This window comes from Aythya fuligula, chromosome 2 (genome assembly GCF_009819795.1).
Source record: "Aythya fuligula isolate bAytFul2 chromosome 2, bAytFul2.pri, whole genome shotgun sequence".
Taxonomy (NCBI): Eukaryota; Metazoa; Chordata; class Aves; order Anseriformes; family Anatidae; genus Aythya; species Aythya fuligula.
This window is the reverse complement of record NC_045560.1, coordinates 100,965,414-100,987,107: the sequence shown is the minus strand read 5'-3', so window position 1 is coordinate 100,987,107 and position 21,694 is coordinate 100,965,414. Positions and strand designations below refer to the sequence as shown.

The 21,694-nt window shown below is 33.4% G+C and overlaps 1 protein-coding gene across 1 annotated transcript in view; it reads right to left on the bottom strand.

The window, feature by feature from the left end:
* RTTN (rotatin) overlaps window positions 1-21,694 on the bottom strand; it is an 83,984-nt gene that overhangs the window by 21,389 nt on the left and 40,901 nt on the right. Inside the window, exons 25-34 of the mRNA XM_032183039.1 lie at window positions 21,066-21,305; window positions 18,579-18,723; window positions 16,849-17,003; window positions 15,508-15,727; window positions 14,712-14,840; window positions 13,081-13,188; window positions 12,277-12,435; window positions 12,040-12,111; window positions 8,459-8,651; window positions 5,826-5,908 (exon numbers count right to left, since the gene is read on the bottom strand). Coding sequence (XP_032038930.1) covers window positions 5,826-5,908; window positions 8,459-8,651; window positions 12,040-12,111; window positions 12,277-12,435; window positions 13,081-13,188; window positions 14,712-14,840; window positions 15,508-15,727; window positions 16,849-17,003; window positions 18,579-18,723; window positions 21,066-21,305 — 1,504 coding nt within the window. The remainder of the gene's footprint in view (window positions 1-5,825; window positions 5,909-8,458; window positions 8,652-12,039; window positions 12,112-12,276; window positions 12,436-13,080; window positions 13,189-14,711; window positions 14,841-15,507; window positions 15,728-16,848; window positions 17,004-18,578; window positions 18,724-21,065; window positions 21,306-21,694) is intronic.

The following is a 21,694-nucleotide window of genomic DNA, read 5'->3' as shown; positions in this document are numbered from 1 at the left end:
TGCAGAGTACTTGCCTTAATCTTCCTCCTGTGAATCTTAGGTTTATTACAGATTGAAAATACTAGATACTTACATGACATTGTATAACTTTCACCATACTACCATGTTTCTTCTACCCACTGAGCAACTACAGGAGTCATCATATTATTAGTTCTGCATGATTTCAAAAGGGATTCTTGATACTTTTGTTATTGTTTAAAACCATAAGCCTGAAATCAGAAGAACTAGAACTCACAGCTTAGCAGTTTTGTGACATGACAAGACCTCTGACCTGTCTTAAAGTACATAAGTATCGCCCACATTGGGTAATTTTTCCACTTGTTAATTTTGATTCTTATCTGAAGAAGTCATCTATATCTATTCCCCCCCCCCAAAAAAAAAAATATCAATGTGCATTGTAAAAAACACAGGGCTTTGGGGACTGCGATGAAATACCTGGACAGTCACAGCATCTTGAAATATCTTATTAAGACTTTTCTTCACTGTGAGCTTTCTAAGGAAGACTACAAATAAAACTTCTGAGGTACTTCAAAGTTTTATTAAAGTATCAGTTGGGATTTTTTTTTTTTTTTTTTTTTTTTTTTTACCTATGGAAAAGTCAGAAGCAACTTAATGAAGAAAACACAAAGAAAAGCGTGGGGAAAAGGAAATCAGAAATTATTCTTCCTACCCATTGTATTTTTGCAGCTAGGTTACTTCTTTCCAGGTTTGGCTTTGATTTTCTAGAAGCACGTTGAGCTACAGGTACTCTCTCTATAGTATTTTCTCATCCTTTGGAAGGTTTAACCCCACCGCCCCATGCACCACCACTGCCAAATGTTGTCAGGACTTTGAGCAAACTGCTCTTGGCAGAGAGGGGTGGAACTAGATGACTCTTAAGGTCCCTTCCAATCCAAAACATTCTGTAATTCTATCAGCACATTTTTTTTACTTGAGACCCCAAGTCCCTGTCTGAGCGAAAGGTAGCTACCTCCATGTTATAGCTCTGTTCTCTCCCCCATTTTAACCTGTCCTAATATAGTCCATCCTACAGTCTCAAATATTTCTCAATGTAATACTGTAACGCTGAAGATAAACTACAGTAAGATTTGTGATGCATGTCTGAAAACCATGATTTACATATTTTCGGGGGACTAGGACTTGCCTGGGATAGTATTTTTCTTGTTAGCAAAAAGCAGTACCAAATTGCACCGAACAATTCAAATTCAAACTTTGTTTAGATATACAACTGAAGAACACTATTTGCCATTTGAAATGAATTAAAGCTTCATAACTTCAGATTTAAATCATTCTTGAAAGTGATTATTAAATCAATCCACTTGACTTGTGACAAATTCTGCATGCATTTAGCACTGCAATTGCAAGTATTCTAATAAATGACAAATCTTTCTTGAAAAGTACAAATGCAATCTCTACTAGTCCATTTCTGCAACATGTAAAACCCTGGAAGAAGTTACTACTATATTGAGTCATCTTAAAGATATTGTTATGAATTCATAAAGGCCTTCACATGTTAATAAATAACATCACCTACATTGCACAATAAATTCTTTTTGCATCTTGCAAAATTGTCTGAACACTTTCAGCAAACTTTTTTAACTTCTAGAATACAAATCCTTCTAGCTCTGCTATTGAAAGCATGTAGTGACTAATTATCTTTTCAAAGCTTTAAATCACTTAACTATACAGCTCTCTGGTAACCACAAATTCAGACAATAAAGTACACATTTTGTATAAAATAGGAAAATTTAATAAAAAAAGGTTGGCCGTAACTTGGCTATCTGGGAAATGTTTGTACCTGCACCACTGTTCAAGTTTTTCAGTAACTGTTCATTCTGCAAAGCAGCTCTGGCCAAAAGACATTCCTAGTGTGAAATACGTTGGTATATCCATGCTGACTGGTGTTCTCAACCAATCATACATACTAAATATAAAACAATAATTTAAATAATTAAAGCAAATTTTCTGTAATAACAACTTAAATTAATGTTTAGATTATAAATTTTATAGAAGTCAAAGATGTATTATTTTATCAGAATCAGACTGCTTACAACATCCACAGTACAGTTTACTGAAAAATAAATTCGACAAAATTCACTGTAATTCACCAAGACCTTAAAGACACTAAATACAGCATGTATCAAAGTACAAGCAACTCTTGCTGTCTTTTATGTGACCTTGAATCATTGATTTCATTCCCACACTGCCATTCTTCACTCTATAAAATGTGCAAAATTGTACTTATAGCCTCTGCAAGACCTTTGACAGACTATTTTATAGACTAAAGTATAATAATAATAATTTCTGTTATTTAGTGTATTTGATTTTTAATTTTCACATTTTTAATTTTTGCAGATTTTGGGAAAAACATCAGGGATAAGGAAAAACAATGAGTCCAAAAAAAAGATTCAGATACTATTTTGACTTAGGGTCATGTGAACACTGTGTCAAGTCAGGCTTTGGTAGTGGATAGCTTAGATTACATTAAATCTGAGAACAGAAAACTAATACTGTCTTTTTGTTTATGTCAGAACCGTTTTAAAATATATTAAAAAACAATAATAATAATCATCCTTTTCTTTTCATAGAATTTATAGAATAATAATAGCCCTTTTATGTTCATAGAATTCAAGCACACTGGCTTCCATAAAAATCTCCTGTATGTGGCTTATTGAAGCAAAAAACCAGTTTTATCTTCCTAAACTAGCATTTATGCAATGAATAGGTATATACATAATTAAAATATTTTTTCTTTAAAACTTATTAAATATCAGAAAAGATCTTCCAAAATAAGTATTTTTACTTGTTTTGATAGCTGGTAACTCTCAATTACTTGTGGCTGTTGTCACCAAATCTGTATAATACACAAACACTTTTCCCTGCAATAGAACCTGAAGACTCCCCTTCAACTACGATAGGGAAAGCTTGCCATCTAGTGGGCTTGGAATGATTATGTGCTCCTGGTAACATCAATAGAAGAAACTTCTTTAAACTTTTGGTAATGACTTCGTAAATATGTTTTTTTTTCTTCACTTATCAAAATGGGAAGCTTTAGGCTAATCTGTAGGAAGGTAAAATCAGAAGTGTAAGAAATAAACTGCAAGTGCCTTATTTCAAATCATGTTATTTTAAAAACTATTTCCAAACTTTACTAGACAGACACTTCATAGTCATTAACTGCGCTCTGAAATACAGTTTATATTTAGCCTCAGTTCCCTTCCTCTGTCTTTCCCGTCTCTTCAGCTGGCATTGAAATACGAGACCTCTGCAACTTTTATCTATCCAGCACATACACACTTTTATTTTTTTTTTTATAGGCAAAAAAGAAACAGTCTATACAAACAAGTTTACAGCTCTTAAAAAACTGACAGTATTAATGTGTAGGACAAATGGAAATAAAATCACTTTCCATCTTGACAGTCAAGTAATCCTACTGAATGGAGGACTGATAAGTAATCCTACAACACCTGGAGGACTGATACAAATTACTATACCTCAATATGCCTTCAGATTTATATAATTAATTGGAACTACAGAGCAAAGCCTTTACCTTAACCTATGATACTACTTTACACATATAAATTAAACTACATTAATTTGACCTAGTAGATTCCAATGTATTTTCTTTTTTTTTTTTTTTAAAGCCACAGAAGCTGCACTAGCTTGTTGCAATGGATTAACTCTTCACGAGCACTCAAGCACAACTTCAAGTAGATCAAATATTAGGAAGAACTTCTGAAATTTAACTTTCACCTCAAGTACAAACAAATGAACAAAAACTTAAATTTGTTCAGCTTTAATAAGAAAGTAACACCCTATTCATTAAAAAGGGAAGTAAGTGTTTGTAAATAGCATAAGATTCCTATTAAAATGTTTTTTTCCTTTAAGTAGTATTCATCTAAGATGAAGAAGCATATATGTCCTGATTTACATGGAGCTTCATTTATTTTAGTTTCAAACACTCAACTTTGAATATTTGTGTTTAGAATGATACAAAGATATTTGTGTTTTAGTTGTTGTTGTTTTATTATTATTGTTATTGTGGTTTTTTTTTTTTTTTATAAGACAAATGAAAAGCAGGTTCACTAATAAAGTTTCTAAATCCAAAAGAGATGATTTAGCTTAACACACGGGTATATTTTTCCTAAGTATTAAAAATATAGTAGAAGTGCTCTTCATAAATCAATTATAAGAGTCAAACAAGACGGAAAAATGTTAATTATGAAACATTTTGAGACAAAAAGTTCCAGTACTGGCTTTCCTGTTCTTTTTTTTTTGTTTTGTTTTGTTTTGATCCCCTTCCACAGTAAAATTAGGCACAGTAATTTGAGTCAATAATACAGTATCCTGGTGTGTTTTATAAGTATTTGTTATATCTGTACATTTGCTTAACAGAAAATAAACTTCTGGGCTACTAGTTCAAAAGTAATTATTGTCAAAGTAAAGACACAGCCATAACATTCTTTAAGTGGGAAACTTGCAAGTGCCCTAGCCTAGTAATACACTGTTAAGAAAAGAAAAACACTGTTAAGAAAAGAAAAAAAAAAAAAAAAAAGCACAATCAAATGAAAACTATGCTAAAACTATGTATATGAAACTGGTTATATCCAAAATAAGCAGCTATGAATATAGCAAAACAGAAACAATATAGGTGCCTTAACTGCTGAGTTTCAGCAGTACCATTTAATAAATCAGGACCATGTTAACTGAAATATGAAGCAGTGAACATGAATATGACCTATAATGCTCTTGATGTAAATATTTTCTTTCATACAAAGAATTAGTGGAAAACAAAACTAGAGATAATGCTATTGTTATTGCATTAGTAATTGTCCTACATTGTGTTTTATGGTTTGTTGGTTTTTTTTTTTTTTTTTTTTTTTTTTTCCAAATGACTTTAAAAGAAACCTACACTTAGCTGTGACAGCTTTGATAGATGTAACATTATGGCTTTCATATTACATTATGAAATAATGGTTGTTCATGTATCAGAAAATTTCAACAAAAATATAGAAATATAAACAAACATAAATATATAAATATGTCAAAAATTTCTTGGAGTTATGCTACAGTCTTTGAAAATATATTATTTTTATTAGGTAATTAATGAATGTTATAGAAACTTCCCCCACAGCCTCACCTAGTATTGTTAATTGATTCTGGAACTGAAAGAATCTATTTAATTTTCTCCTTTTGCATTTGCCATTTTGAAAATAGCATACATATATGTTTACAGTATTTCACTGCAGAAGTCATCCTAGCCAGAAACAAACTTTTCAAACAGAAACCTGTTTTCTAATACTGTTCTTTTCTATCTTGAGTCTTCTGAACACTTGTGGCACTTTCAAGTTTTATAAACACATTTTCAGAATCCAGTGTTCATTATAATATTGAATATAATTTTAGCACAATACACCTCTGTTGTTTTGATTGATCCAGTCCTATATTTGTATGATGTAAATATAGGTTCGTTCTGAAAGAACAGTTTGGATATAAGCAGAAGTGGCAACAGACAGCAATGATTGCATTTTGTCAATAAAGCCAATTACAGAGTAAGTAATCTCTACAGAGTATATCTTAGTGGGAGAAGCTATAGAATTTTAGCACTGTCCTATGCATTTAGCTAGACAAGCCATTTTAAAGTTTTACTCAGCATACTCAGCTAATTCACAGTAAATTTGAATATTTTTTTTTTTTCAGTTTACTTTAAGCTTTTTTGTGTTTTTTTTTTTTTTTTTTTTTTTTTTTTTGCACTTAGTGCTTATTTTCTCCACAGCATCTCATTAACAACTCGTTAAAAATAAAGTGATTACTCTGGACGTTACCATGGTTTCTGATGTTGACTGAGAATGTGAAGAATGGCTTTGACTGGCTGGAACCTTCCAAAGATTAAGAGAATCATCCAAATCTGTATGGGAAAAACAGGGGGGGGAAAAAAGACAATTATCAAAAAAAAAAAAAAACAAAACTGTTTGACTCTATTACCAAGAGAGCAAAACAAGCTTTTCAAAGCTACGTGTCATGAAACAAAGAAGTAGACAGTTATACTTTTGAAAGTCTCAAAATATTTAATAGGTTAGCATACATTGTACCACTCAACTATTACACTTGAATAAACGGCAATTAAATAGAATATTCAGTTATGACACAAAATAGCATGGAAAAAACTATACTTAGCTCAAATTGCAGCTACATAACCTTTAATAATTGGAAATAGTTCAGATTTAGTTTTATTTAAAACATAATAGGATAAAAGTACTAGTATTGTGGTCTCACGATACAAATAAAATGAACTGATGCCTTCCTCTTCAAGTTTAGCTTCAAGTTTATAACTTGAAAAGCAGTTTCAGGAGAACCTATATCCATAAATATAATGAAGGCAGAGTTAACCTGTAAATGTGTTTCAGAACAAAAAGTGATGAAACCTTTAGAGCTCAAATCTGTTAATAATAGGCTTTCAGTTTTTCATATGTAGAAAAAATAAGTCAAAAAGTATGGCACTAGACTACACAGATTCCCAATCCCCAAATCATAAAAGTGGAAGTCCTATAAATATCTTATCCAATTACTAAGCTGAGATAATTATTTTAACTTTATTGATGAGTTGTTGTTTTTTTTTTTTTAAGTTGCTGAATAATGTGAAGGAAATACATCAGGAAGATGACCTACAAAAACAGTTTCAGCAAGATAAACCAAAGGGAGATCTTCTATTAAAAATGACAGGGGACCTAATATAAAGCAGCAGCAGGTCATTGTAGATGAACATAATTGTGCAGGTATGAATGGAGGACTTACAACCCTTTCAAGCTCTATTATTTTAGAGACAGAGCAAACATTGTCCTGTCCTCCCTTTCTTTTCAAATAAAGCTTATGTTCCCTGTTCCTGAAATCTCATAGATAAAAGATAGGAGATTATTCCTCCTTACTTCAAAGCTACCAGAACAGCATTCTGTTGGCTTTACTCTTCAAAAAACACAAAAAATCTCAAATGCTCACTGAAATGGTCTACAGTCCTGGAGAATGAGTTGATCTTAGATATGATATTGCATCAGTTAATTGATGGAAAAAGCAATTGGCCCAAACGATTGGAACAATGGAGGACTACAATGTATTGGACAGAAGAAAAAAAGCAAAGGACATTTATGACTGTCCCCTTCCCTCCAAGAGGGATGTCCTCCTGGGGCATAAGAGGCCTTCCCCCCCAAACAAGAGAAAAAGGAGAAAAACAACACAGGAAAAAAAGAAAAAGAGGGACAGGAAGGAAGGAGAGAGAGAGAGACATGAGGTGGGGGAGACATGGAGTGGGGAAGAAAATGCCACAGGGAAAGAAAGAAATAAGGGAGAGCGCAGCACAAGGGAAGAGAAAAAGAAAAACAGGGGAAGAGACAAAGAGTGAGAGAGAGCCACAGGGAGGGGGGTGAAGCACAGAGACAAAGAAAGCCACAGAGGAAATTAAAAAATGAAGTGCTTTTATGCCTAGAATTCTGTATATTGCTGAGGTACGTCTCTGGTAACTGAGTAGGTTAACCACAAGCATAGAAATTCTATTTCCTTTCTGTGTGTCTGTCATGAAGTTGTAACTTAGTAGGTAGGGAAAACAGCATTCCTCTTCTGTTCGTGCTTATGTAACGTAAGCTGCAAAGATGCAAAACCTACAAGAATTGCTCAAATTGTAGCCTTAAAAGATGCAAACAGAATCTTGGATACACAAAAAAGAAAAAACAAAATAATGATCCTATTAATTTTCCACCCTTCAAACAGTTTTCACTAGCTGAGCTTTCTGAATAATTTCCTAACTTTCTAAACTTAAGATAATAATACATATCTGGACAAGAGTGTGGGTTCCACCACGCATCATAGAAAGAGACTTAGAAAATGATTAGTCAATATAAGACCAGATCTCTGGTATTTCAAAGGTATATGCAGGTTAAAAAAAAAATCTAACCAACCAATCTGAATATTTTATCAATCTCTGAACGAAATTATATCTGAATGTCTTAGAACACTGATAACTTCAGCATTTTGGAAGCCACTCCTAGTCATGCATCTTTGAAGCTTTAAAAAATACACACATTAAGACACAGAAGTAGGAGATGACTGTTTCTAAAACTGTATGCATTTATTTTTCCTAAATTTTCATCATACTCGTCTGTTAAAGTCACAAGTGTAAAAAGTATATTAACCCCAACATTTCACAAGAGAAGTTGCTGTAGAAACAATTACACCTTTTCCATTTATAATTTTTTGAAGATGTAACAGTTCAGAGCTTTTTCTGAGATATGCCGACTTATTTACTCTTAGATATTTAGAGCCATACTGAACTTGAAAACATTTAAATTCATGGCCTACATATTCAATTTGAGCTTCATTTTTAATAAGATTTACTTGAGGTAAGTTACTCTAAACTACATGTTACTTCAGTAGGTTAAAAATACAAAATTATATTAGCATAACTTACCAGTTACACCACTTTTTTCAATAATGTGGTTGTCCTCCCTGGAAGAATTTAAATCAAACATATAACAACCTAGGTAACAGTGTTTCACCATCTGATTCAGATGTTCGTAAAATTGACAGTGATACAAAAGAGCATTAAGTGCAGGTTTTCCTGTCTGGGAGAGGCCAGATTCTTCATCATGTACACAGGGGCCCTGAAGACATGAAATTCAAAAAGATAATTATTTTATGTAAAAGATTCCTTTAAAGAAAACTGTCAAAAACGAACAAAACACAACTCTAAGGCTAATACTGTTTATGTGTGTATATACATAGCTGTTTTACAGACTAAGATTCTAGAAGTCAGATTTAGATTTTATTAAGACTAAATCAAAGTTTTACAAAAATAGTAATGATTTAGTAAAATGGAAGTTATTTAACTCCTGAAAAATTTGTAACATCTAAGTAGAAAGCCATGGAAAGCTGTAACACGTGGGATTTAAGACTTTATGACTCTAATTTCTCATTTAATTCTACTTATAGGTATATTGCCTTTTAATATCTACCCATGTCAATCTACTATGATAAAAGATTTATTTAGAACATTTTTTAAAAAAGAAAGAAATTCTCTTTGAAGAATATTTTTCAGACATTTTTAAATATTGACTCAAGGGAAAACATTGTAGAGAACTGAGTTTATACCTAGAAATAAATACCTTAGCTGTTTGTTTTCCACATCAACAGTTTGATTTGCCTGTGTATATTACAGTATTTTTCCAGTGTTTTCTACGGTAATAGAAGAAAACAAAAAATCCCTATTAAGCTATCACCTGTTTTAGAATGACCATAAAATTAGAAATGTTAATTGGCAAAACAACTCAAAGTGAGAAAAAAAAGTACAGTCTGCAAGTTTTAGAAGGGATCTTGTGGAACTTCAATTAAGAAGCTTGTTAAAATTATCAGAAAAATAAGTGGCCAATGCTAGTTAGAAACTTTCCTTTGTAGTCAGCAGATAGCAGAGGTACATAAACAACAAATAAGTCATTTGAAAGAGACTATTTACCCTCAATCCCTCCATTTCCACTGAACAGGGTAAGTTATAGTAGTAACCATTCAGAGCTCTGGCTAATTCTTTTCTCTGATTCTATATAAACAGACTATTTCACTATTTGCCTTTTATGCTAATTATAGAAGAATTATATATGACAAATAGTTTGAAGAAGAATGTGTTATTCCATGCAAATTGCTCAAAACGAATTATAAAACTGTAGTCATTCACTATCAGCAATATACTTGGACTGTTGGACTGTATCAAAAATGACAAATGCATTCTTTGGAAATTCTGTTAAATTTAGTCAAAATCTTACTAGCCATAACTGTTTTTACCAGTTTAAAAACCTATACCGTTCACTTTATTGCACTATGGGTATACTGAAAGTGTCATCAGTTACTTTCACAATGTGGTCTGACTTAAACAATCTTCAGAAAATGTAGTACATTGCAGTCTTAGAATACTTTATACAGGTTGACTTCACTCATTACAAATTGTCTCCTGTGGCCACTCTTTAAAGTAACATAGCAAAATAAACTATTACAAAACAAAACAACCAAGTAACAGCAACACTATAGACATTCATGTGAAGATACTGGCCTACAAGCTCCAGCAGCAGCCTTTCCTTTTCCAACACTATTTGACTAAGGGATTTTCATCCCTTAATAATAATGTTCTACTTGGGCTATGGTACGTTATAGCTACTATTGACCCAGATCCACTTAATTGGTCTCCTTTGAACTTTAAGGTCTACAGGCATTAAGGTCTACAGGCAAATTATCTTATCCAGTGTGACAAAAAAAAAAAAGCAACCCAACTACGGAATTTGATCTTGGTGGTATCTTACCACTTTAATCGCTGTTTATATTTTCAACACTTTTAATTTACCAGTTACCATAAAGTGTTGTTTGATAATATCTTTCAGCATGAACACTTATTAAGAGATGAGCAATTTCCATTAAACTGCACTTAACAAGAATTGACTCACTCACATTAATTGCACTGGCATTCATCCAGAATTCTGCAACTGGATTCAATTTCTGTCACCTCACCATAGTCATTGAAATATTAAAAAAGAATAAAAAGCATCTCTTAATTCAGTTTATATTGACGAGTTATAATAGCTGCACCTTGCAAATCCCCTGCTACTAAAAAATTATTATTTATATTGGTACAATATTAATTTTTAAGTTACCAAAGACTGAAACAAGCCAGAGATTACAGGCTACTTGAACATTATTACTTTATAATCAGATGTAAAGAAAAGATGGCTGGGGAACAAGAAGCTGGAGAGCAGCCCCACGAAAATTAATCTGGGAGTTCTGGCTGACAGCAAGTTGAATGTAAGTCAAGTGTGCCCTGGCAGCCAAAAGGCCAACCATATCCTGGGGGTGCATCAAGCACAGCATTGCTAGCCAGTTCAGGGAAGTGATCATCACTACTCTGATCTGTGCTGGTGCAGCCTCACCTCGAGTACTGCGTAGTTTTGGACAGGACAATACAACAAGGACTGTTAGACTATAAGAACTATTAGGACCTATTACAGAGGTGTCCGGAGGAAGGCTACAAAGATGGTGAAGATGAGGGGAATAGAGGGGAAGATGAGGAGGATCACTGTTCAGCCTGGGAAAGAGGAGACTGAGGGGGGGCTTAAATGGCAACCTACAGCTTTCTGATCTCTTCTATTGGTGGTCAGCAATAGGACCTGAATAGGTCATGAAGCAGAGGTCCATGTCAGATATTAGGAAAAGATTGTTTGCTCAAAGGGTGGTTGGGCATTGGAACAGGATCCCCAGTGAAGTGGTCATAGCAACATGATTGCTGGAGTTCAAGAAGCATTTGGACAACACTCTCAGACATCTGGTTTGACCTTTGGGTGGTCCTGTGTGAAGGCAGGACCTTGGCCTTGATGATCCTTGTGGGTCCCTTCCAACTATGAATTGATTATGAATTCTATGATTCCTTTCCATATGAATTCTATCATAGAATATACCGAGCTGGAAGGGACCCACAAGGATCATAGAGTGTTCAAAAATATTTGCAACCCTACTGGACACAGCCCTGAGCAATCTGCTGTAGCTCATCCTACTTTCAGCAAGGGAGTATGTTCTTAGATTAAATTACAGCAAGCTGCTCGCTACTTCATCTTTCTTTAGGACATTGTTTCTTGCCACTCATATTTCTTTCAAAATATTTTATAAACACTACATTTTCAGAATTTCTTCTTCACACACCTCAAATCATGTTGCATTCTGAGTGTGGGCAGAAAAAAAAAAGACCAATTTCTATTTTAAAACATTAATGACATTATGTAAGCAAGTAAGTTTCCTAGGAGATTAAAGACATTATATAAGATATGGTACATACATGATCTAAGATACTAAACAATCTAACTTTCTTGAACTTGCTGGAAGTTGAAGAAGTTTGTCTACTCATGTATTTCTTTCCAAAATGTCACCTCAGACATTAAACACAGATATAGTGCATTAACTTTTTATGACAAATAATTCATCTCTGTGAAAGTATGAACTTTCTCATCAGTAGTTACTCACTTGCCAAACACAATCTTTCACTTCTTCGGTAGGAATTGGAATCACAAGAAGATTTTGTAGAATAAAAGCAGCCTAAAAGAAATTAAATCATCAATACTGCAGTCTAGTCATCAGAGTTCAATAAAACACGTCAGATTGAACAGCACAGTCTCTATATTATTCCATCGTTTTAAACATATATGAGAACAAAAATTTTCCATGTTCATGTTGGAAAAAATTAAGACAGAAGAAACATACCTCCCTGCGTACCATGCTACATTCAGATTGGTCCAGAAGGATGTTTATCACTGTTCCCCATAGGCCTCCTGAAATGTTCTGGCAACTTTCTGCTAAAGCAATACATCCTGCTTCAAGAGATGTAAGAGCTGATCCTATTCCAAGTGCTGTGAATCTGACCTAGTACATATAAGTAAAATATAAAAGTGACATTTCTTACAGTAAACACGCATTCTTAAAACACTTAAACACGTCTTTTAAATTATTATTGTATCAACTGAATCTGTAGCTTAGAAGCAATTGTCTAAAAAGTAATGAATTATTGTCCTGTATTGATCTTGCCCTATACTCATAATCACAACTACATGTACATACAAATGATAAAACTAATAGAATTTATTTTTGAATAGTCAAACGTATCCAAAAATAAATATTCAATAATCTTAACATTAAACCATTTAAAAGTAGTTCTGATTAAAAAAAACATAATTAGCAGATTTGCATCAAATACAATTGCTCTAAACTTGTAGTACAGATACCTGCTTCTGCTTTGGAGCTAAACATAAGCAACATTGACGAAAACTGCTTATGAATCACTATCACGAGTGACTTAATGAGAGGACAGAAGACTGAAGATAAAGCAAAGGATTTCACAGAAAATGTTCATATGAAAATACTGCCTCTATTGCTATTGTTATTTAGAATATAGCTAGTAACATTTAAAATCATACAAAACAGTACTTTCAATATTGAATAAATTAATCAACCAAAAAAGTTGTAAATACTTAGGTGTCAAAATAAGATATCAACATTACATTAACTAACCTCAGGGTCTCTATCTACCCATAAAGGAACCAGCCATGCCAGACCTAGGTGAGAAGGAAGTTGGTCTTCACTGTTATCATAAGGCAAAGACCAAAGGGATACCCAGTCCTGATCAGAAAACAGAGAAAGTATGGAATTATTTTATAAATCTTTCAATGCTATGCCAGTCTGAGCCTAAGTTATCAACTGCATACTAAACCACTTTAAATGCACACAACACTGATATTCCAGGAAAAAGATTTTGATTCTGCCTCTATAAATATGCATTTAACTTGTTGACTTCACCTACTGAATAAAATTAAATCCCACTTCTTCATAGGATTAAGATAGCAGTGTTAAAGACAGAATAAATATTTCACTTGAATTTTACATGTGTTACTCCTTACATTTTTTATTTTTGCTCATTATAAACATTTTTTTTTTGTTATCATAGGTGTCCAGGAAATTGCCAAATAAGAACATGCAATTATTTCTTTGATCATAATTTATTCTTTTCCTTTGAGCACTTGCCATATAGTTAAGTAAAGTTACGCAGACTACCATGTACATGTATTACCTAGCTGCAGATTCCATGAAATCATACTTGACTTTGCAAACTCAGTTCTTACTTCAGGTCAGAAAATCCATACCAGCAAAGTGCTTTGTTTAGCCATAAAACTGCACAATTAAGTTCATAATGAACCGCGATACCTAAAATTTTATAGATGTATCTTCTTGCCATCTCAGACCTGTATATTTTTATACAGTAGATGACAGCATTGTATGCTTCTCTTGGAGCAGTGTATTTTACAAGGATCTTCAATACATACAGTATTAATAACAGTAAGCATAGTCTCTTACAATATCTGAATTTGGAAGGGGTGGGGCATTAAAATACAAAATGAAATACAAAACATAGGTCAGGTCAGCAAAGTATGATCATAAAGCAGTAACAAAGCAAATAAGGAAACAAAATATTGCATACTAAGTACATGGTCTATTTCTCAGTACTTCTACAAACACCTGGTAGTCATTTCTGTCCATCAGTATGAACTAAAGGAGCTTACGCCCATCTTTACAAGGTAGTTCTGTAAATAACGAAGGACCACAATGGTTCATAATGCCACTAGTGAGCAAAATAAAATTTGAAAAACAACTGGATTTTGACTACTTTTTATTTCAAGTCACTACACTGTACGTTTTAAGTTGGTATTAAAAACTTAAAAAAAAATCACAGTTATCCAGGATGTTTCTTGTATAACACTGATTGCATAAAGGAAGGCAGCTAACTTTGTATACCTTTCTCCATAAGATCTGACACTAAATCACATGATTGCAAACCATGGATAGGATTTAAAACTTTTTTAAGAACAGAAATTATCAGCAGTATAGACATTAACACTGTTGTAGACACAGATTATGACTTATAGCCACAAAAATGTCACTGTTCATTATGTTACTATACATATTATTTTATGTATGACAGAAATAAATGAATAAATAAAGGATCACATCCAGTCTTTCATCCATGCACTTATGATTTAATTCGTCAGAGGTAGCAGTCTTTCTGCAATGTACTTAGTACTGTCTTACAATATATCTGTGCATAGCCACACCATATCCTTGCACCATATATGTGCACCACTACTCACCGTATCCTTGGCTTGAGCCATCATTTCATGAGATAAGTGAAGCAAGCAAAGAACTGTGCTTTTTGTAACACCTTTTCCCATAAAGGACATAGCATTTCCTCCCCATTCAACATAAAACGATGAGATGACCTGGTAGTATGGGATAAAGTTCATGGTAGCTTTACCGTAAACAGCATACAGGTAGAGTACAAACTCATACAAAACTAAAACAGAAACTTATGGAAAGATGGCAAACAGTATCAAATATATGCTTTCAGCTAGATTTTAAAAATGTATTTAAATCATTTAGTCATACATTGATTTCTTATATGGTTAAACATCTGAAGCTTATTGAAGCGGCAACTAAAAACCAAGCTACATAGCAAAAAATATATAAATAAAAACATAAAACAAAGTAGCTAAAGAACTACTACTGTTATCCTTCATGCCCTTTCATGCATGGATTTTGCTTGCGGGAACATATCTTGGATTTCACTCTTAGTGTTTTAGTTAAAAAAACAAAACAAAAAAAAAAACACCCATTTGAGCTTTCTTGTCACTAATTCTTAAACAGGAGATGAAGGCACAAGGAATATAACCAACCATTGTAAGATAACAATTTCTATTTATTTATTTTTAAAGTACGCATCGCTCAACATGATCTACATTTTTTAGCTATTTACTTATGAGAAAGAAAAGTACCTTTCAGAACAATGATATTCACTAGAAGTACCATATAAAAATTATGATGTAATTAGTTACACAGTGTTTTACAAGCACTCAGATAAAAAGTTAGATTATAACATAACCTACTTACCTCAAGAAGACCTGTTAAATATTTCTTACAAATTGTGACAGGTTCAACTGTAGCAGAGTATGTGCTCCAGTCTGGCAGTGCAGTAACATGAACCATTCCTTGTAATGTTCTCTCCAGTAAGGGAAGTCCATAAAAATGTGGTGCATCTGTTAGCCGTAAGCATTGTAGCAGCTTCAGAGCCAGCTCAGTTCTGAAAGAGCCAGCAAGTTCCAAGCCCTCTCTGGATTAATTGTAAAAAGAAAAAAAAAAAAAGTATCAACTGTCAGCATGAAGCTATTATAATGAATTGTTTTTACACGAGGCTGATGCATCATTCTAATTGCTGTTAGCCTGTGAGTCTCAGCACCTCAGTTAGTTACTACTGGCTAATGAGGAAAATAACATGGACTTAAATTAATATTGTAACTGCTTATAACAGGACAGCTTAACAAAAAAAAGGACAAGTGAAATAGAACTCTAATTACTAATGAACGTACAAAAGAGCAAGAGTTTTTCAAAAGAGTCTCTCAGCAAAGTCACAAAGCTTAATAGCTATGCTCATTCTGGTTCAAGAGACAAATTTTAAAATATTTCCTGCAAGTATGAGACAAAACTGGAAGGGATTTCTATAATCATTTTTCCAGCTGCCAATTATTTTATGTATATATATTATTTTTTCTTTTAAGAGTAACTGGGAAGAATGAAAAAGATAACATCCTAAAAGTATCTTTACAAACAGCTATTTTGTGGTACTTAGCTAAACAAATATTATGTTGCAATTTTAGCATCTCCTCGCATGCACTTGGATAGAGAGGTTTACTGCGGGAAATATTTTATAAACTCAGAGATAAAGTAATATAAATTAATTTCTGTCTTTGTTTGACTAACAGAAAAAGGTTGGAACTTCATGCTGGGAGAAGCTGACTAATGTGATCTGATATACTCTGTGATATACTCTAGGGCAAAAATGAGTTGGGTGAAAATAAATATTTGTTAATATTCCAGTGTTTTACTTTCCTATTAATAACTACTACAAAATCAACCAAATTATCATTAGCTTGTGCAAATTTCTAGTAGTGAAAGAGAAACAGCTCATCTTCTCAATACCATCAATTTATTATTTGTTGAAAAACTGCATACCCTAGTACACTAGTGCATAGCCTACCAAGTTTCTTAATTACCTAATTTTAATGTGAAAGCACCTAGCTAATGCTGATCTTTACTTCAAGAGGAGTATACTACTCCATTTTTTCAGATTTACCATGACTGTACCATGGTATAATTACATTCCAACTCTCACTGAGATACAGTAGCACGACGCATTATGATTCCCAGCCAGAATTAAACAGAATTAAATTCTACCTGTCAGTCACCGACATTGAGCAAAATAACAATGAGTTAAAAAGACGAATGAGTTCTTTATCAAGTTGCTGCCTGACAGCAGTCTGTATTTCATCTATTTCATCCTGCACTTGGGATTCTGGTCGCACAAGAAGGCCCAAAAGGGAATTTGGCTTCTAAAAGAAAATAATAAAATACAGTCACATAATGCGTTGTTTAAATTCTATTTTAACACACACACACAAGCCATTTTTTATTCAGTGCTTTTAAATCACACATATTATAAATCACAAATTTCACAATCATTTTAATAAGAATTATTTCTGTTTAAAAAAAAAAAAAAAGAAAGAAAAAAGTAAAGTTTTCCTATAATAACCAGTTATTTGAATCTACTAAATATCATAAAATAATCCACGGTTAAAGCCTTTAAAATCTCCTGGTATTAATTAGCCAGATTTGGTAAATTTTATAGGTTTCCCAGTTAATCATATACATTAAAGTACATCAATTCTATACATAATGAAAAGAGGATTACTAGTATTTTGTTCTTAATGTTTAGACAGTATTTTAAAAGGAGAAAAGGCAAAAGTACAGAGACAGTACTTTTCTTAACATGTGATATGTAAGACCATGTGATCTCACTTTGAGTGATCTCACTTTGAGAACACTATGCCCTTGCTTTGTGAAATACTGTTCTTCACAACAAAAACTTAAACAACTGCAGTCGTTACTTTTATCCTTGGCATCTACCTATTGTTTTTATACAGCAAGATTGAATTATGTTTTGACAAATATAATAAAAATTGTTTTATATTGCTTTTGTAATCTTAATGTCCTATTTTATACTTTTCAGTTTTATATATCTTAAAAGAACAACATTAGACAGATCTCAAATCTAAAGCACACAAGTCAAAAACCTGAAAGGAAAAAAAATTACATTATTTCAATATTATACTTGCCTTTATATATATACACTACCCTATATAATATAAAAATAAATTGAACTTCCTCAGCATTATAAAAATATTTTACTTAAACATATCACAACCATTTAAAATCAAAACTAAATTGACAGACTCTGAAAACAAAAACTCCTGTCTTAAATTTCAATTCTTGTTCTTAATTCATGACAGATAATGTTAATTTATATCTTTGTCATGCAGAAGGTTCTAATATGGAACCTCATCCTTTAAGTTATATAGATAATACATATACATAGTTAATGTAGTTAACTATACCACAGTTATACACGTTCATCTATATGGGTACGTACATGTATATACATACAAATATTTAACTAACGATATAAATGTATATAAGTACACATATGTACATAAAGAGCTATGCATAAAGCTATCGATAGATAACTATTATTAACATTTCACATATATATTAACATTTATAAGGCTCTAAATATTTTACTACAGTTACCTACACCAGAGCAAGACAAACACAAACATAAATGTTGCTTACATCTGGCAAATATAATATTAGAATTTAAAGAAAGAAAATCATATAACAAGTAAAGGAGAGAAGGAATTTACTCTTGCTCAAAGTCAACTTTTCCAAACACTTAAAAATGTAGGACAGATAAAGTAGCACAGTAATACTACAAGATCTGGCTATTTCTTGGCTTTGTTGAGAAAAGTTTTTTTCCTTTAGCAGCTCACCACAAGCACACCAACCAACCAGTTCAGAGTTATATCATCTTGTACAGTCTACAGCTGAATTTACTCTAGGTATCTTCTTACATTTTTAAGCAATGACTTCATGATCCACTTTAGATGGTCTACTTCCAAGCTTGCTCTCTGCTCTCTACACAATTTGTTTAAAAATCTTAGGACATCTACCAAAAGCTTCTCATCCTCAGCAGAAGCTGGAAGCACTTGCAGAAACCTGCAATGAAAACCAAAATATATACCTTTGTACTTGTAGGGAATTAAGACAGTTTAATATCTCAGCCTAACAGGGCTGGGTTAACTTGGAAATATGCAGTTGGCTATAACAAATGTGGAACTACCTACAGTAAATATAAATATGACATATTTACATATAGTAAATATGGATTTCTATCAGTTATTTTAAAGCGCCTGTACTATATATACGTCTCACAAAAAACGTCAAATATATTTAGCAAATCATACTCACATATGATTATATGCTACATATAATATGCAGTACATCATAAAGTATATATACATGTATTAGGTATTATTATAGACAATTACTACTGCTAAATGTCAACACGAACGTATGTAGACATAGAATTACATATGGGAAAACAAAGAAAAATCTTAACAGAGTCAAAGGAAGGAGAAAAAAAGTATCCTTATTATAAATACTGTGTTCTTATGTTTTGCTATTTTTGCATACATAAATTACAAAAATCACAGAACTGCTAAGGATTGGAAGGGGCCTGTGGAGGTCATCTGGTCCAAGTGACTCAAGTGTAGACACCAAGACATCTGGCTCAAGTGTAGACAGCAAGTACATGGTCCTGGGCGACCTGTTAAGGCGGCTTTTGAAGACAGCCAAGAAAGGAGATTCCACAACCTCCCTGAACAACCTGTGCAAGTGCTCCATCACCCACACAGTGAAAAAGTGTTTCCTTACGTTTAAACAGAACCTCCTGTGTTTCAATTTATGAGCATTTCCTCTTGTCCTCTCACTGGGCAACACTGAAAAGAGGCTGGCTGCATCTTTTTTGCAACCTCCTTTAAGTATTTATATACATCGATGAGATCCTTCCCATACTCCCCTCTTCTCCAGGCTAAACCGTCCCAGTTCTCTGAGCATTTCTTCACAAGAGATTCTCCATTCCCTTTTTCACCTTATTGCCCCTTCATTGGGCTCCTTCTAGTATGCGTATGTCTCTCTTGTACTGGGGAGCCCAGAAGCAGACACAGTACTACAAATAAGGTTTCATCAAGTTCCCTACAAGTAAGGTAGGGAAGAATCACCTACCTTGACTGGCAACACTCACTCTAATGCAGTCCAGGATACAACTAGCTTTCTTTGCCACTAGGGAGCGCTCTTGGCTCATGTTCAACTTAGTGTCCACCAGGACTCCCAAGAGCGTTTTCTGCAGAGCTGCTTCCAAGCTTGTAAGCACCCAGCACGTACAAGTGCATGGGTTTGTTCCTCCCTGGGTGGAAGACTTTGCAAATCTCCTTCACAAGGTTCCTGTCAGCTTATTTCTCCAGCCTGTCGAGGTCCTCCTAGATGGCAGCATGACCCCTCTGGCATACCAGCCACTCCTCCCAGTTTTACAACATTAAAAAAAAGCTGAAGATACGCTCTGCCCCATCCTTCAGATGATTAATGAATATATTGAACAGGACTGGACCCATTATTGACTACTGCAATTCACTACCAATTACAGGCCTCCAACTACACTTCATGCCACTGATCACCACCCTCCAGGCCCAGCTGTTAAGCCAGTTTTCAATCAGTTTTATCCATCCAACCAATACCTCATCAGCTTGTCTATGAGAATCTTATTGGAAATGGTGTCAGAAAGTCTACTGAAATCAAGGCAGAACATCTCCACTGCTTTCCTCTCATATACCAATCCAGTCATTTTCAAAAAGCCCCACACAACAGTAAACAGAATTTGTGCTGTAGTTCAGGCAACAATTCCTAATGCCAATTAGAACTAAGTGGACCTATGCTTTGAATCACAAGAGCTCTAACCTGAGTTGCAGAGTGAGAACTAGTGGAAAACTGCAGTGCAATGAATAACCCTTGCCGAGATGCAGATTATATTCAGATTCAGCATGACACTCACATGCCTTCCAGCTATGTTTGGTGCAGCCAGTACAAAGTCATGCTTGCTTTCAAATCTCTCTTTCTGTGCTGTTAAAGATCTATTTGCAAACACATAGATAATGCATTTTACGAGTAGTTTTACTTTACTCCTAAAACAAAGAAAAGCCATGCACAAACCAAACACTCAGAAAATCAGAAATTAAAAAAAATAATTAAAATAACATACAACCTAAGTCAACATCATTACCTGTTTAATCTGTGCTTAGTCCCTTCTATCAGCTTTTGGAAGTACAAAGAAACTGAATTCAATTATAGGATCACACAATATTTTTCCATGAGACCATTCTGATTGACTACATGCACAATCAGAATAAAAAAAATAAATTCCATTAAGGTGAAGATATGAAAACTATGAAATTTACAGTTTAAAAATCATACCCTTAATTCATTTTTGTAGTCAGTATGCTTACCTATTTATTGCTTTTTGCCAAACAAAGCGCTTCAAAGTGTTTCGACAAGACCCAGAGATGCATTTTAAAGCAAGTCTGTCATTCAGAACATAAAAACTCAGCCTAGTGAGTGCAGCCCTAACATCTCTGTGGGATACTGCCTGAATGATTGAATTAAGACAGTCCTGCAGTCCATAGGTTGTGTGAGTTATTTTCAGTAAAAGAAGGTCTTCTGAGGAGAGTTTTAGCATGTCTAAAAATCTGAAAAAGCATAAGAGAAAAATGATTAACAGCTAGTATCTTTATAAATTATTTCAGTGAGTGCTGACTCCTTCACTTTCCAGTTCAGATGAGAAGACAAAACTCTCAAATGCCTTAAAAATGTATTTTTGTTAACCAATCCCTTCCCCTTTCTTTTTTGCCCTTAAAAAAAAAAAAAAAAAAAAAAAAAAAAAAAAAAAAAAAAAAAAGGAAGTTAACCCACAACCACAAATTATCAACAACAAACCACCCCACTACATTCAAATCCTCAGTTCTTTAGGTTCTTTGGTAAGAGGGCACCTCTCAAAAAGTTATTTGAAAAGTGCTATTCACAAGGTTTATAATGAACTCTTCATCCACGGTATTTTAGATATTGGCTTTTTGGACTA